Source organism: Poromitra crassiceps (genome assembly GCF_964638095.1).
Source record: "Poromitra crassiceps genome assembly, chromosome: 28".
NCBI classification, from domain to species: Eukaryota; Metazoa; Chordata; class Actinopteri; order Beryciformes; family Melamphaidae; genus Poromitra; species Poromitra crassiceps.
Window position 1 is genome coordinate 18,511,598 of NC_139651.1, and position 15,776 is coordinate 18,527,373.

At 45.9% G+C, this 15,776-nt stretch overlaps 1 protein-coding gene across 1 annotated transcript; it reads left to right on the forward strand.

Annotated features, from left to right (window-relative positions):
* The first annotated feature begins 200 nt into the window (after nt 1-200).
* fam219b (family with sequence similarity 219 member B) lies at nt 201-11,565 on the forward strand. The gene is made up of 6 exons (XM_083662280.1): nt 201-335; nt 1,169-1,280; nt 4,105-4,201; nt 4,412-4,489; nt 4,733-4,784; nt 7,648-11,565. Exons 1-6 carry the CDS (start codon nt 258-260, stop codon nt 7,798-7,800), a joined length of 570 nt encoding a protein of 189 aa, XP_083518406.1. The 5' UTR covers nt 201-257; the 3' UTR covers nt 7,801-11,565.
* The last annotated feature ends 4,211 nt before the right edge of the window (nt 11,566-15,776 follow it).

Consider the following 15,776-nt stretch of genomic DNA (forward strand, 5'->3'; position numbering starts at 1 on the left):
CTCAGCTATGTATACAGGAAGTAAACCGGATATTCAGGTGGATTGTGACGGTTGTTATTGTTGTCAAGTTAAAACTGTCTATAACGGGTGTTCGCAATACTGATTTTATTTTTGAAATAAGGCCGGAAGTTCTATTTTCCCATTCTTGCTAGCTTGACACTGGTAGCATAGCTGGCCTCCCAGTCCCATCCTCAGTCGTGGGGACACCAGTCAACATGAGTGTGTTGTGGTGTAAAGTCAACGTGTGACAGGCCAAGATGATGAACGACATTCTGGAGGAACAGGAGAGGGACAGCCTTCTTCTGGACGCGCTACCAGAGACACAAGTTTTGACGGTAATGTCAGCTAAAGCTAGCCGGCTAACGCTAAGTTAACATATTTTCAGCTAAAGCTAGCCGGGCTAACGCTAAGTTAACGTGAGAGAGTTGGCTAGCTAAGCTAACTAACCTAGCCAGTTGTTGTGACAGCTCTGTATGTGGGTCATACACAAAGAACGTTTGTCAGGAACAAGCTTTCATACTCAGAAGAAAGGAATTGAGACTTGACCTTGTTGTTATGATATCTGATATTGGTTCCATTATATTAACACATTCAAGATCTGTGGCCACTTGACAAATTATGGTTCTTATGAAGAGCAGTTCCAAGGCAATGCAATTTATTGCATTACCAGTTCAAAATAACATAAATTCACAGTGCTTTTCAGCTGTGCAGTGGGTTTCATCACAGAGTGGCACAATAAACTACATGAAGAATGTGCCCTGAACATATTTGTGTTGGTTTTAATATGCTCTTACTTACCATGGCATAAAGGAACTTTAAGAAACCCAATAAAAGCACTCTTGTGTCCTCTCCTCTTCAAACTAGCACTTCAATAATACCACTACCACAAACTACTTCAAAACTAGGTTGGCTCAGTGGTAACCGCTGCTGCCTCAGAGGAAGAAGGATTTCTTCCGGGTGCTCCCGTTTCCTCCCACCATCAAAGACATGTATGTTACGTTAGGGTTCATACTCCTAACATCTAGGCTTGTTGACCACAGGAAGAATAGCTGCTGCGGTCCCGTAGCTAATGGTGATCACTGATCATAATCAACTTAAACCGTATGAAGAAACGTAACTTTGGTAACATTTGCTAATATTCTTCATTTGACTCTTTATTGTGCAAAAGGGGCCCAGTAGCAGCAGCACACGACCCAAGAGCGCAGATGGAAGCATCAGACCTGCGGAGAAGAGAGGACCTTACATCATGTCAAGAGCTCCTGCCATCCACCTCAAACTACGTAAGCAGCCATCCCTTGACTCATCATCATGACCAGAGACACAAACAGGCAGTTACTACAGTACAGTATGTCTGTCCGGACATACTAACCCTTGCCTTTCATCATTCCTTAATAATTGTTATTTTCAGCGGCTCAGCTGTGGCACATGCTGTTCCACACTTCTCAGAATTGTACAGCTGAAGAATGTTGAATATCCAGCTGCTGGAAAACAGAGCTGAAGCTATATGACTTTCCTCTAGTTTGATACAGGCTGCATGCATGGAAAGTGATGCTGTTCATAGTGTGCTGTATCTTGCACTGTTTGCACCATACAAGGTCCTGTTGCCTTCGTACCATGTGTACCAGAAAATGTACTGTGTGTAGATAGATGTACATGTCAGTGTCTCTGCTGCAATGTAACCAAGATACATTTCTACACCTTTATTGGACTTTGCGACCATGTGATTCTTATACCAATATCCATTTGGTATTTGAAATCCCAAACTTAAGGCGCTGACAGGGTTCTGCGCACCCTCGACTTGGAGCCTTGCCGCCGACCAGCGGCGACAGCGAGACTGCATACTCGAACGTTAACTCGGTGCGTTGGCTGCGGTACACGTTCAAAACGTTATCGTGTCGTTTACCAAGAACTTGCAATCATGTCGGTGGGGGGACATTTTATTGTCCCTCCATTTCAAAACTCATTCCGGTGAGCCTGCAGAAGGCTTTGCTAGATGAGGGACAAGCACTGTTAAATGAGGAAATGGCATTTCCTCATTCCTCACAACAAGGAGTTGACGCCGCGGAGTAGGGCTGTGAATCTTCACTGGCCTCACGATTCGATTCGATTACGATTCAGAGGGCTACGATTCGATTCGATAACGATTATCGATGCATCTCGATGCATCTCGATGCATCTTAAATCGATGCATCACTTTTTTCCCCGAATACATGATTTTTTTTCCTCACTTTCTTTTTTCTCACTGTGTGGCTACTTTTAAAATAAAAGTGCATTTAGAATTGCATTGTATTATGATCCATAATTAAAATAAACAACTGCATGTACTTCCATTATATTTTATTTGATTACTGGTACCGTATATATAAAAAAAAAAAATTAATAATCGATTTTTGACATTTGTGAATCGATGCAGAATCGTGCAGGTCCGCATCGCGATGCATCTTATAATCGATTATTTTTGACACCCCTACTGCGCAGTCACATTTTCGAGGAGCTGCACGCCCCCTCCGCCGAGCTGCGCCGATGGGACGCCGAGCTGCAGCGACCCCCTGGCGATTTCGCGTGAGCATAATTTGCGCTTAAGTGTATCAGCGTATTCCTACATGAGAAATGCAGATGTACACAGGGAGGATTCCCCTATAGAGAGCGTGCAAAGTTCTGTGAGTGTGGATTAGCTCTTTTATGTCACATAAGGCTGGGGAGAGGACACAATTGAACACTTAAAAACCTCATTGAAGAGAGGCATGGTGGCTCTGGCTCAGTGGTAGAGCTGTCGCCTCACAGCTAGAAGGTCCTGGGTTCAATTCTCCCCTGGGACGCTGTGAGCGCTGAAGGAGTGCGTGCACGTCCGCATGTCCTCGAGTGCCCACCGCCCGGGTGGGGTCATCAAAAGGGCCTTTCTGTGTGGAGTTTGCATGTTCTCCCCGTGCCCCCTTGGGGTTTCCTTCATATAGGAACCCCCTTCACCAAAACATGCAATATCCTGGTTGCTAATGTGGTTCCTCCTCTGGTCGTTAGGGGCACCTGTTCGGAGGGAGGGGAACTGGTTGGAATAGCGTGATCCTCCCACGTGCTATGTCCTACCAGTGAAGCTTTCCCTGTCAGGTGAAAAGAAGCGGCTGGCTAACTGCCCATGTCTCGGAGGAAGCATGGAGCCAGTTTCGGCTCTCCCCAGATCAGCAGAGGGTGGAGCAGCAACCAGGATAAATAAATTAAAATTAGCACTAACGGGGAATAAAAATGGGATAAAAAATCGCATTGAAAACACACTGCATCACACACATATCGATGGATCTCACAGATTGTTTTCTCTCTCAGTAGTAAATATTTTCACACTAGACAATTGGCCAAGGACAAGGATATAACTGAAAATAACTTACTGACTTACTATGTGCCTCTTCACCGTGGCCCGAAAGCCCCCATGAATACAGACGGTGGTCAGTGGTCCCCCCACTGACACTATCCTACTGAGCCTGCCCCGCCCGCACCCGCCATATTTTCATCATTTGCCAACCCAGGCCAGCCTGCAGGACCCGGCGGGTTCTGGGTGACCCGGCAGGTTCTGGGTGACCCGGCAGGTTCTGGGTGACCCGGCAGGTTCTGGGTGACCCGCGCATCACTCGTGGCTGTTAAAGTCAATCTGAATCTGATGCCGTTCATCTGCAGTGGAGGAAAAAAGCAACACAAAAAGAGAATTTGGAAAAGGTGGTGGCTGGAGAGAGACAGTCATGGGTCGTCCATAATATCTCATAAGAGTTGCAGGTGAGTAGGCTTCATCAGAAAGAACATCATAATGTAGAACTCTTCTGCCTCGCCTCACTGTATAAACTCAGCTCTCATCGGCTCATATTGACAATGTATGAATCTATCTGTGGTCCTCACATACTTCAGGACCCATGCAGAATTTTAGTCATAAATATCAAATATGTTTGATATCAGGGCAGCTCAGATCAATCTGCGAGTTGATCAGGGTAAACCCCTCACACTACCAGAACATCTGTGCGTACAGTCAGTCCCCCTTCCCCCAAAACAGCCTCAGATATGGGGTTCCCCGACCAGTTTTTAATTGTGATTGTGATGAATTGTGATTGTGATTGTTTGTAGAGAAGCACAGGGAGATGGCAAGAAAAGCCCTGAAGAAGAAAGGCCTCACATCAGGCGCTCCGGTGATGCAACAGCCCAGACAAGGAGGAGCCAAGAGGTAAGGAGAGGAGGGCGAGAGAGGAAGGAAAGAGACAGAGAGAGAGAGAGAGAGAGGCGGGGAGAGAGAGAGTGAAAGCTGTGTTTGTGTGTGTGTGATGTGCACGTGATGGAATGAGGATATTGTGTTTGTGTGTGTGTGATGTGCACGTGATGGAATGAGGATATTTTTGGTCGAGGTGATTTCCAGATTTTCTGGTTCTTCTTTTAGAGCGGTGAAGTATAACAAGGGCTACGCCGCGTTGAGTCAGCATGGTGAGGATTCTCTGGTAGCACTGGACTCAGACAGGTGAGGTGACACTGCTTATACAGGTGAGGTGACACTGCTTATACAAGAGCCAGTGGCTGCTCACTTCCCATTCCTGTCCAGTTGTTTTGAACTGAGTACAAGCTTTCCCTGAGCCAGTATTCTATTTTGTAATCCCAAAGTCAGAATGGCAATAATGACCTCGTTTCTGTAAAACCATATTTCCAGCTGATTCATAATAAAGTTGTCCTATTGTGACCCCAGCTTTTCATTTTGACCGTACAGTGACGAAGAGATCGACTTTGAGCAGTACTCCTCAGGATACTCTTCAGCTGAGGTGAGTTGTGACATTCTTCTGATGCTCTCAGAATTATAATAACCACTAGGGCTGGGTATCGCCACTGACTTCCCGATATGATACGATTCCGATACACAAGGTCCCAAGTCGATACGATTTCCGATACGATTCGATATCGATATTTTAGTTACAATACCAGTTTTGCTTTGATAATGGAAGAGATTCTCAAAGAACTAATGCTGTAAATTGTACAAGGAACCCTCTAACCTGGTGCATTATTAAAAAATATTAATATTTACATTAAGAATTTACCATAAAGCAAGCAGTTACATCATGTAATTCTTTTTTATTCAAACATGAAACTATGTTTTAACTACCACCCACAACCTATAATATTATAGCCTATGTTTATTAAAAAATAAAAAAAATAATGCATTTTAAAAGATCGATACTGGGATTTATGTATCGATACTTGTTCCTTCACATGAATATCGATTCAATATCGATATATCGATTTTTTTAACCCAGCCCTAATAACCACCTCGTAAAACTAGGGCTGTGACCACTTGTCATTTTGAGATGTGGTTTGGTTTCCAAAGATGGGATTTAATGAAACCACATCTCTTACGATTACGATTACGAAAACTTTATTGTCCACAAGTGGAAATTCGTCTTTGGTTCCACCGCAGACATGTCTCAAAAGATAAAACGCAACAATACACATGACAAACACATGAAACACATGAGACAATGCAATTATGACAAAGAACCTGGCTAGACATCCACAAAATGAACACACATCCACAAAACAGTCAACACACATTCATCCACACCGATGCACAAAAGTAGGCTACACCTCCCAATGCAGGTCAAAATTACAAATCATAGGTCTACGACCTGTCCAATTCCAAAACAATTTAAAAAACATTTATGTCCACACTTGCCCTGAAAAGACCTGTTGTGCATCATCCCATGTGGCTGTTGTGTCTGCAGTAGTTGTCCTCACTCTCTCCATCTCTTTCCATTGCTTCAGCCAGATGACACAGAATCCAGATCACAGCGAGCCCAATCTGACCACCAGGAGTCCATCAGTCTGACCACTGATACAGTTCTGGGACAGACGGACGATATTTTGGGGTTCCCGGTGTTGAGCGGATATGTCCACGCCAAGACTTCCACTTCTGCGCACCCCGCTCATTGTTTACAGTCGGATTGTCGCGAGAACGAACGGTGTTTGGAACTGATTGATTGTAGGTGTTTTGGTCCAGACGGCATTTCAGCCAATAATAATCATATATCAATTAGCTGCATAATTATGAGACGTCGCCGGGCTGCAAACAATGATGGAAGCAGAAGTCTTGCGAACACCGAAAACCCCGAAATAACGACTGTCTGTCCCAGAATCGTATTAGTTATCAGCAGTGTTGGGCAAGTTACTTTCAAAATGTAATGTACTACATATTACTAGTTACTTTCATTTGAAAGTAATAAGTTACTTTACAATATCACTGTCTGTGTAGAGTAACTTGTTACTTATTACACTACTTTTGCATTACTTTCACTGTAATAACAGCAGTAGCAGAATGACATCGCCGCCCCGGAACCATCCCAAAAAATAATTTCAACCGTCTTAAAGTCAGTGTAAACAATCCAAAATTCTAAATATTCTCCTTTTCCGTTGTTTTGTCATCTATAGTGGTTATTTGCATAAAAACCACATAAAAACACACAGTTTGATTAGGAAATTATTTAAATATGTGCTTTGATTTAAAAAAAAATAACTCAATTTGTAACTTGAGTTGCTTGACAAAGTAACTGGTATAATATTACTGAAATCCTATAAGTACGGTAATAAGTTATGTTACTGAGTTACTGCTAAAAGTAATATATTACATGTAATATGTTACTTTTGTAATGAGTTACCCCCAACACTGGTTATCAGACTGACAGATTCTGGGTTCCCAGATTGGAGTAAGCCTGACCACCTCCATATCTTTGAAGACAACACTGAGCAAAATCACATTGGGCATCCATACAATAATCACAGTTACCAAAATCACAGTTACCAAATCACAATCCTGATTACACTGGGAGATGTAGTGATTATGCTCCAGGATTAGAAGAGCAGTCATTTTGTACTATTTTGACTATGTTCAGCTACAGGGGGGAAGTCTAGGCAACATGTAATGTTTCAATATTGCCTAAAAACCAACATTATTCAATTATTACGTTATCAATGGAACTGTGATCTGCCACTGAACATGATTCATCGTACAGTCCTATGTAAAAGTCATTGTTTTCAATGACTCTTAAGCATTGTTTGACACCAGTGATGGAGACCTAACAGGCCACATGCAGCCTGCACACTTCTTACCCCGAGTCTGAATCACTTCATGCACTAAACAGAAACACCAGTGTATATATGTATAGATGGAAGCAGTTGATCAGTGTATATATGTATAGATGGAAGCAGTTGATCAGTGTATAGCACTTTGTATTGGTGACATTGTTGCAGCCAGACTGCGGGGGGCGCTCCGCCTCCAGCTGATTCGCATGGAGGAAGCTGCACAGCCATTGTGCAGCCTGCATGGTCAACTTAAGTTGGCTGCGCATTTTCTTCTCTCTTGATTTCTCCGCACCTCCCCACACCTCCCCTGGCGTTGGTGCCTCCCCTGACGTTGGTGCCTCCCCTGACGCTGATGCCTCCCCTGACGTTGGTGCCTCCCCTGACGTTGGTGCCTCCCCTGATGTTGGTGCCTCCCCTGACGTTGGTGCCTCCCCTGACGTTGGTGCCTCCCCTGACGTTGGTGCCTCCCCTGACGTTGGTGCCTCCCCTGACGTTGGCTTTGAAAACCTGCTGCTCTCTAAACATGATCAGTGAGCTCTCTCTATTTCCTCCCAGGTCCATCCTGACTTAAGCAGGCAGCTGCTGCAGGACGGCTACCGTCTGGACGAGATCCCTGACGACGAGGACCTGGACCTGATCCCGCCCAAAGCCATGGGCTCCTCGGTGTGCTGCTGCTCCTCCGAGGGCGTGTGCTGCTCCGTGCAGTGATCCCCTGTGTGCTGCTGCTCCGAGGGCGTGTGCTGCTCCGTGCAGTGATCCCCTGTGTGCTGCTGCTCCGAGGGCGTGTGCTGCTCCGTGCAGTGATCCCCTGTGTGCTGCTGCTCCGAGGGCGCGTGCTGCTCCGTGCAGTGATCCCCTGTATGCTGCTCCGTGCAGTGATCCCCTGTATGCTGCTCCGTGCAGTGATCCCCTGTATGCTGCTCTGCCCCACAGGCTCTGCCCCCCCCCCCCCCCCCTCGTCACCCTGACCTCAGCCACCGCCGGTGACCCCAAGCCCCCCTTGTTACGCAAGCCTCACTGCTGCGCTGCCTGAGCGCCTCCAGCTCCAAAAGCCAAGTAGAAGCCCCCCGTTTCTGCAGGGCTGCGTGCAGCCAGACTGCTCCACACACGTCAGCGCACGGATGCACGTCAGCCCAACGCCTTATCCACTGTGACCCCAAAGCTTGACTTTTTTTTTCTTTTTTTTTTGATAGAACTACAAGAAACGCTAACCCCTGCCTCGGCCCTGAAGAGCGTGGCAGAGTGATGGATCTGTTGGGGCGATGGACTCATTGACCCAATGGAGATCAGTTGACTGTCTTATCCTCTCTGGTCAACATGGGATATGCAGCATATATATATGCATATATATGGATATGCAGCATATATATTGCATATATATGGATATGCAGCATACGCATACAAATTGTGCTTTAGTGTTCCAGCTCTTTGGTGAATTTTTCTTCCCCGTTTCTTTTTTTAAAGACTTTTTTCTGAAGTCTTTTTGTTCAAAGAAGTCATGTGACACACTGCACTTGAGCATTAACATTCCCTGGCTAGTGTTGCATCATTTCTCTGCAGTACTGCAGTACCTATCTTCAAAACTTCATTTGAAGCCTTTCATTCCAAAATGACATGCCGAACCATTTAGAAGAAAAGTGTGACCCCTACTGGTGAAGGTCAACCTCACAAGAGAGTATTAGACGTTTTAGAGGATGTCACCTTTTTTCTTTTCTCCCCCCTCCTCCCAGAATTAGATGCTGTAGCGTTTTGGAATGAAACCACTTCACGTGTTTATGGGTCAGTTGAATAAGTTACTGGTTTGTTCAGGAAGTTCCCTGCAACATAACTTCCTGTGTGATATTACAATGTTTACTTTGCTGTTACGTGTCGCGTGGATTTCAGTACTCATGTCAGCCAGCTGGGTGTTGCCGTGTCCACAGAAGAAGAGTTGAGGTTAAACGCAGCAGCATGCTCACACACTGGCACTTTCAGCAGCCTGAAATGTGTCTGGGGAGACAGTTCATTATGTTACGACTCAAGATGTCATTAAAGTGTGACTAACCCCCAAATACACTTTCTTTCAGCTTTTAACCAATATGACTTTGGGGGTGGTGTGTGAAGAATGCTGTTCAAAATCTCCACATTTGAGACCAAACTGTTGCCATTTTACCATTTGTATCATTTTTCAGCAGCATAACTGGCATAAGTGCCCTCTATGGGTGGAACACTGCTTTTTTTTTTTTTTCAAGATGTCATTCAGGTTATCACTACCCACACAGGAAGAACACACTCATCCACTGCCTACATACTGTAAGATACATGGCAAGAGATGAAACCACACTATGGCATATTGTAAAGGCTCGTATGTAACTTTAAAATACTTTGATTGCCGAGAGTTACAGAGTAGATATCTGTATTGTAGAAATGAGGTTAATTCCAGAATGCAATATCCACCACAAAAGCAAAATTACTCCGTTTCTGGTAAATATTTATTTCTCTCCAAAATGGATTATGTAGTATTTTGCAATATTACACTTGATATCTCACCCTAAGGAAAGTATACAGAGTCACTCTTCTCTTTTTTTGTGTGTGATTATTTTCAACACATGGGTGTTTCTGGATTGGGGTAACAGTTCTTTACATCATGTGTTAATATTTGTTTTGTCGCTGTTTGATAATGTGTTAATAACACATGTTAACGCTAATGTGTTCTAACACACAGATGTGCTGAAAATGATTCATCCTGTTTCACTCTGCAAGTGTGTGTGTGTGTGTGTGTGTGCGTGTGCGAGTGAGACTGTGTGTGTTATCATCACTCATTTTGTCTGCACTCCCTAAATCTCACTGTTTAACGCTGTTGATTTTGAAACCGTGCATTGAAGAATATCGTCTTTGTTCAATATCAGAGCAAGTGACTGTGTGTGAGTGTGTGTGTGAGAGAGAGAGAGAGAGAGCAACTACAAAGTGATTTGCTTTGTGTTGGCGAGCAGCTGTCTCACAGCAGATTTGTGGATGAATGAGAGGTTGGGGTTCTTGCACACATCTGGAAAAGTATAAATAAAATGCCAGAGATGTTGAACACTTTGGAAATTGCACAAGAAGTGCAGAAACATCAGTTTCAGTCCGAATATACTTTATGTATGACTGCACATGTTATGTACAGTAGCTGCACACACCCCATCGTCGTTTCACTATTGTGATATCGGTTGTTGTGAGGAGCAACGCTCAGCTATAGACGGTTTTCATGGAGTTGTGTTGCTATGGGAACCGTTTGAAACCTATCTTATTTCCTGTCTGCTATTGTATTAGCAAACACTGCAACAGGAAGTAAAGCTAGGAGCAATTTAGAATGTTTATGTTGTCAAGTTAAAAGCGTCTATAGAGCAGTGTGGCCTACAGTAGCTGACAGTCATCTTGCCCATCTCAACACCCCCAAAACCCAAATCTTCCCAAAGTTAAGGTCTGAAAAGAGTGAGTTTTTGTAATAGAAAATGTGTATGAACCCTGATTTGGGTCTTCACAGCGTTGGGGTCAATTCACTGTCAATAAATCCAGGAAGTGGATCTCGTTGAAAATTAAATTTTTGAAAAACCGTTGCCACAAAACATTGCAAAATGCATGAGAATTAATGCTCTGCCATTTTTCTTTTTTTTTAAAGGAAAAAAAGTGTGGGTTTGTATGTGCAGTTTGATTTCTCTTAAATGTACTAGGCGTCTCGCGCGCTCCATTCCTAGGCTCGCCCGCCCTGCAGCTCGTTGAGCTGGCCCTGCAGCTCGCATACGCGTCTCGGCTGCTGCGCGGGCTCACATGCTCTTGACATCACTGATGATGACTGATGTCATAACTTTGCATCACTGATGACAGCACAATTGCTCTTATGACATCACTGATGATGTCACAATGCCACGGCCGAGCCCGCCCTGCAGCTCGACCGCTGTGCGGGCTCACTGCTCTTATGACATCACTGATGATGTCACAACTTTGCATCTTATGACATCACTGAAGACATCAGTGATTTATGACCACTGATGACATCATCAGTGATGTCACAATGCCTCTGTGTGTGTGTGTGTGTGTAGTGGGACAAACAGAGAAACAAACATTGCCCACATGCTCCCTTTTAGATTCTGGAACTCCTTACTAGTGGTTGAACTGAGGCGTATTCTACTCTGGATAAACAGCTAACATGCTTTCAATGTAAATGAGTTGATTGGATTTAAAGTGTATTGACCCCAGCCCTGTGCTATGTTGTTTATGTATGTACATCAATATTGCACTCAACACCACTTGTCAGTAGCAGGTACACTTGACTCGCCTGTACTATGCAAGTTGCATAGTTGCAACTCTGGGGACAATCTGCTTATTAACTAACATTGTGAAACTATACCAAGTGTTACTGAGTGCTACACGCAATAACTTGAATTGTTTTTTCAGATGGGAACCTTTTTTATTTTATTATATTGTCTATTGTTTTACATTATTGAATAAAAGTATCTAATCCTTCGACTGATTATGATTATTACGAAACCTGTCCTGGTTGTATGCCAATGTTGAATGGGGGCTGTCATGGGATGTAAATGCATGCATCTGTTTGCCAAGACACTGACCACGGCGATAGTTTTTTATTTCCACCAGGGGGCGAAGTGTAGCCATGCTGCACTGTCAATGCAACACATTGAGCACTTTATTATGCGATCTGACATGAGGGGTTTGTCCTATCTGATTTACATAGTGTCGTGATTATCACGCTGTCTAGCATCGAAATTATAATACAATGCGAGCTGGCCTGCTATCATTTTCAATGCATTTGTATTGCATTGAGAGCTTGTTATCAAGAGCATCTGGGGCTGTCATGTCTCATTCATTGAATTGAGACAGCCAACATGAAATCCCAAACTATGGCATTTTGTTTTTTAAGTTTATTTTAGTAGGCTATATCTTATCTTTGTCATTCATAAAGTAGGCCTGCATGTTTACAGATAAAAGGCTATCCTTCCAACTATGTGAAATTGATTAATGTTTTCCCCCTAACTACTGTGATTGCTGTATCTACTCTCTCTCTTTACATTAGATTGAAAATCATAAATAAACAAAAACACTCAAACGTAAAACAAAGTTGGAATGAAGTGACGCATAGCTAAGCTTCTACAACAACACACAACAACAACAACACGGATACAAAAAGATAATAAAACAAGTCAAAAGGCTGTGTGAGACTTGTTGCTGTCGCTGGGCGGGCCCTATGCTGCTGTGCGCCAGGCGGGGGTGGCAATTGAAGGGGAGGAAGAGGGGAGAGCGAACCGAGTGAAGGGAGTTACCTCAGCGAGTTACCTCAGCGCGCTGCGAGATATGAGATCGGACCATTTTCCTGTCGGTCCTTCTTGTGATTAAAGAAGGACACACTGGGGGGAAAGGGAAAGGAAGCGATCGCAGGACATTTTGGACAGGTCGGGTCGCGCAGAAGAGAGCATTGAGCGCCTTCGTGCTGCTGGCTGCTGGATCTAGTGGTGAAATCTCCGGTGCATGCAGAGTATTTCTCCCCCCCGGGTGTGTGTGTGTGAGTTCCTGCGTGTGTTTCGCTCCCGGGTGCGCGTGTGTGTGTATGTGCGTGTGTGTATGTGTGTGTGTGAGAGAGAGAGTGCCTGCGCTGTCGGTGTTTACAAGTGTTTGAAAGAGTGCCAGAACGAGGGAAGAAGGAGGACAAACACAAGGAAGTAGGGATGGTGACAACTCCGGCAGCAGCAAGGCGCAAATGGTGAGCTGTGACTCCGCTTTGCGTCCTGATGTATCGCTGCTGTCACCCAGGGCTTTATTCCAGCACCTTCAACTCACTTTATCCACCTTTTGCTATGTGTGATAAGAGTTTACGCACCATTTTACGCACCTCAGTGCTGTAATTTAACCCAGTGTAAAATACACTGGGTTAAATTACAGTGTGTCTAGCACTTAATAGTGAGTTTAAAGTGACCTATGGCGCTTGATGGTATTTTGTGTCTATTCCGATAGGATATTATACCGTTTTATAGTTAGGCCTACTGTGGTGTTGTGGTATAGTTCTGTAACTTAACTAGGGCTACATACTTCTACTGAGGTTAGTCTAGATGGGCACTGCATAGTGCATTTTATTTTATTTGAATGTTTTTCTGATAGTCTATTTGATTTTCTACTGGTGGTTGTTTGCCTTATAATGACTGGAGGTTTTTACCCTACTGGTTTCTACTGGATGCTATATTTGGAGATTAAAATTAGGCTTTTCGCGTATGCATAGTTTGCGTTGATAACAACGTTCAAACTTGCACCAGCATTGCGTAACGGGGGGAAAAACTGTAATATTCCCATTCCTCTGGATGTGTAGTGGCTGCACGGGTTAGGTTATGTTGTGATATATTTTTGTAGTATCCTTATCAAATGTGTATTCGAGCTACTTTTGTGTGTGTCCGGTTTGACTTGTCTACTTGCTCAGGCTGTTGAGCCTAGCTTGCTTACACTGTCAGTGAGTGTTCCTGCCTAATGCTGCTACACTGTTCTGCTTTGACACATGGCCACGTCGTGTGTTTAGACTCGCAGTCTTACTTAGATGCAAATGTTTATAGCTTAAGCCACCATAGTATATACACTATTTCAACTGTTTATATCAGCAAATCTAGTTTCAGATTATGGCTGTGATGATGCTGATTTTCTAACTTTTGCCTCAGTGGGGCTGAACTAAAGGTCGCCTGGTTCAAACATTGACTTGAGTGAATGAGTAAAGGAGTTATAACTTTGCTACTACATGAACTCGATGAAAACAGTGGTGGCCAATGCTGTGTTCAAGTTTGCCACAGTTTTGTTTCCCTTCTAGCTTGATTTGGCTGATGTCATTTCTGTATAACCGGCCATCGAATGGCTAAATTAGATTTCGTTGATGGTTGGTCATCCATGCTTCCCTGTCCTCCTCCTCCCACAGCCCAGCATGTCTCAGGACACCGGCATGGGCAGCGCCTTCCCTCAGGGTGGCTCCACGGGGGGCATGAAGCTGGAGGCGGTGATGGAGCAGCTCCAGAGGCAGCAGCAGGCACGTCTGGAGATGGAGCGTAAGGAGCGGAGGCTGAGGGAGGCCCACATCATGTACGCCCAGCAGGTGGCCGCCCAGCAGGCCATCCTGGCCGCCGCCCGGGCCTCCGGGGCCAACTTCATGGGCATGGGCCTGGGCAAGGGCCTGGGCCTGGGCCTGGCCAGCGGCGGCGGGGGGGCCCCTGGCGGTGGCGGGGGGGTCCCTCCCCCTCTCCCCTCCCCCCCGGGTGTCCAACCAGAGCAGCGTGGACTCGGAGCGAGAGGACGAGGAGGACCGGGGCCGCGACTCCGGGGACGACGAGGACGACGACGCCGACGAGGAGATGATGGAGGGCGACGAGGGCAGCGAGGAGGAGGAGGAGAGCGGGGCCAGCGGGCTGGAGTTCCTCCGAAAGCAGACCCTGGCTCTGCAGAGCGCCGAGCGGCCGTTTGCCTCCCGGCCGTTCGCCTCCCGGCCTTTCGCCGGTTACTCTGCCTCGGCCCCCCAGCGGCCGGGCGTCGCCCCCCGTCAGAGTGAAGCAGGAACCCGACGAGGGCCTGTCCCCCGCGGGGCCCACTCCGCCACCTCCCCCAACGGACAGGCCGACTGGAGCTACGACGATCACTTCAAACAGGTTAGCTTCCCCGCCAAGCCCGTTTCCTCCTTATTACATCAATTCCTTGTTTTGGTCTGTTCCTAGTTATGTCTTCAGAAAACACACCTCCTCCCAAAACCCATGTGTCCTTTCAAAGATGTCTGCCTGACATGTTTATGAAAAAGCAGCACTGCTCCATCTGAAAAAGTTGTGGATTATTATCTGTGAAGATTTCCCTCTGCTGCTCTTAATCTGCCATCAAAGTTGTGCTTATCTGTGCTTAAATGCAGCGGGGCAACAGAGAGAGCTGTGTAATCACAACACAGATGTCTCTCTGCCGTTTAGCGTCACCAGGAGAGGAAATGCCTTTCACAATTTTCCACTCCTCCGCCGTGTGTTTTGTTTGATTGCTCTTGCTCAGTCAGCCCCCCCACTGTGAGCCACAGCTTCATCTTGGCCGTGGCACAAACGTCTCAAGCCGTATCTTTGTGAGACACTTCAAATCTCTGTGGAGGGTTACCGCCCGTCGGCTTTTGTGGCTAAAAATCCAACTAAGTGAGTCCTGCAGTGGGCCAGTCTGGGGCGCGCAAAGTGTTCACGCTCACTAACTCTCTGGCTGTGTGCGCTCTCGTTCTCTGTGTGTGTGTGTCTCTCTCTCTCTCTCTCTCTGCCTCTCTCTCTCTCTGCGCTCCTCCGCTCAGGCTCTGGTTTGGCCCTGATCCAGGTAGCGGAGTCAGGCGGGGCAGGAGGCTGCGGGTGGTTGGCTGGGTCAGCACGAGGCACGAGGGGGTGGGGCGGGTTAGAGGTAGTGCACAGTAGCCAGCGCCTTTACGCCCCTTCAAGAGTTTCGGCTGCGCGCCAAGTGCACTTTCCCTTGAAGGTAAATATTGCCTCACCGCAGTGTTACAGAATGCTGGAATGCTCGCTGGGAGCCAAGCCGGGGCTCCATGTGGCTTAGCATGAGCGCTAGGGAAGTAGCAGCTTGCAGGCAGCCCAGCGGCAGTTGGCTGGTATAAAAAGCCTCGGTTGCACAAGAGTGTGTGTCAGAGGACGTACATGTATGTGTGCCTGATC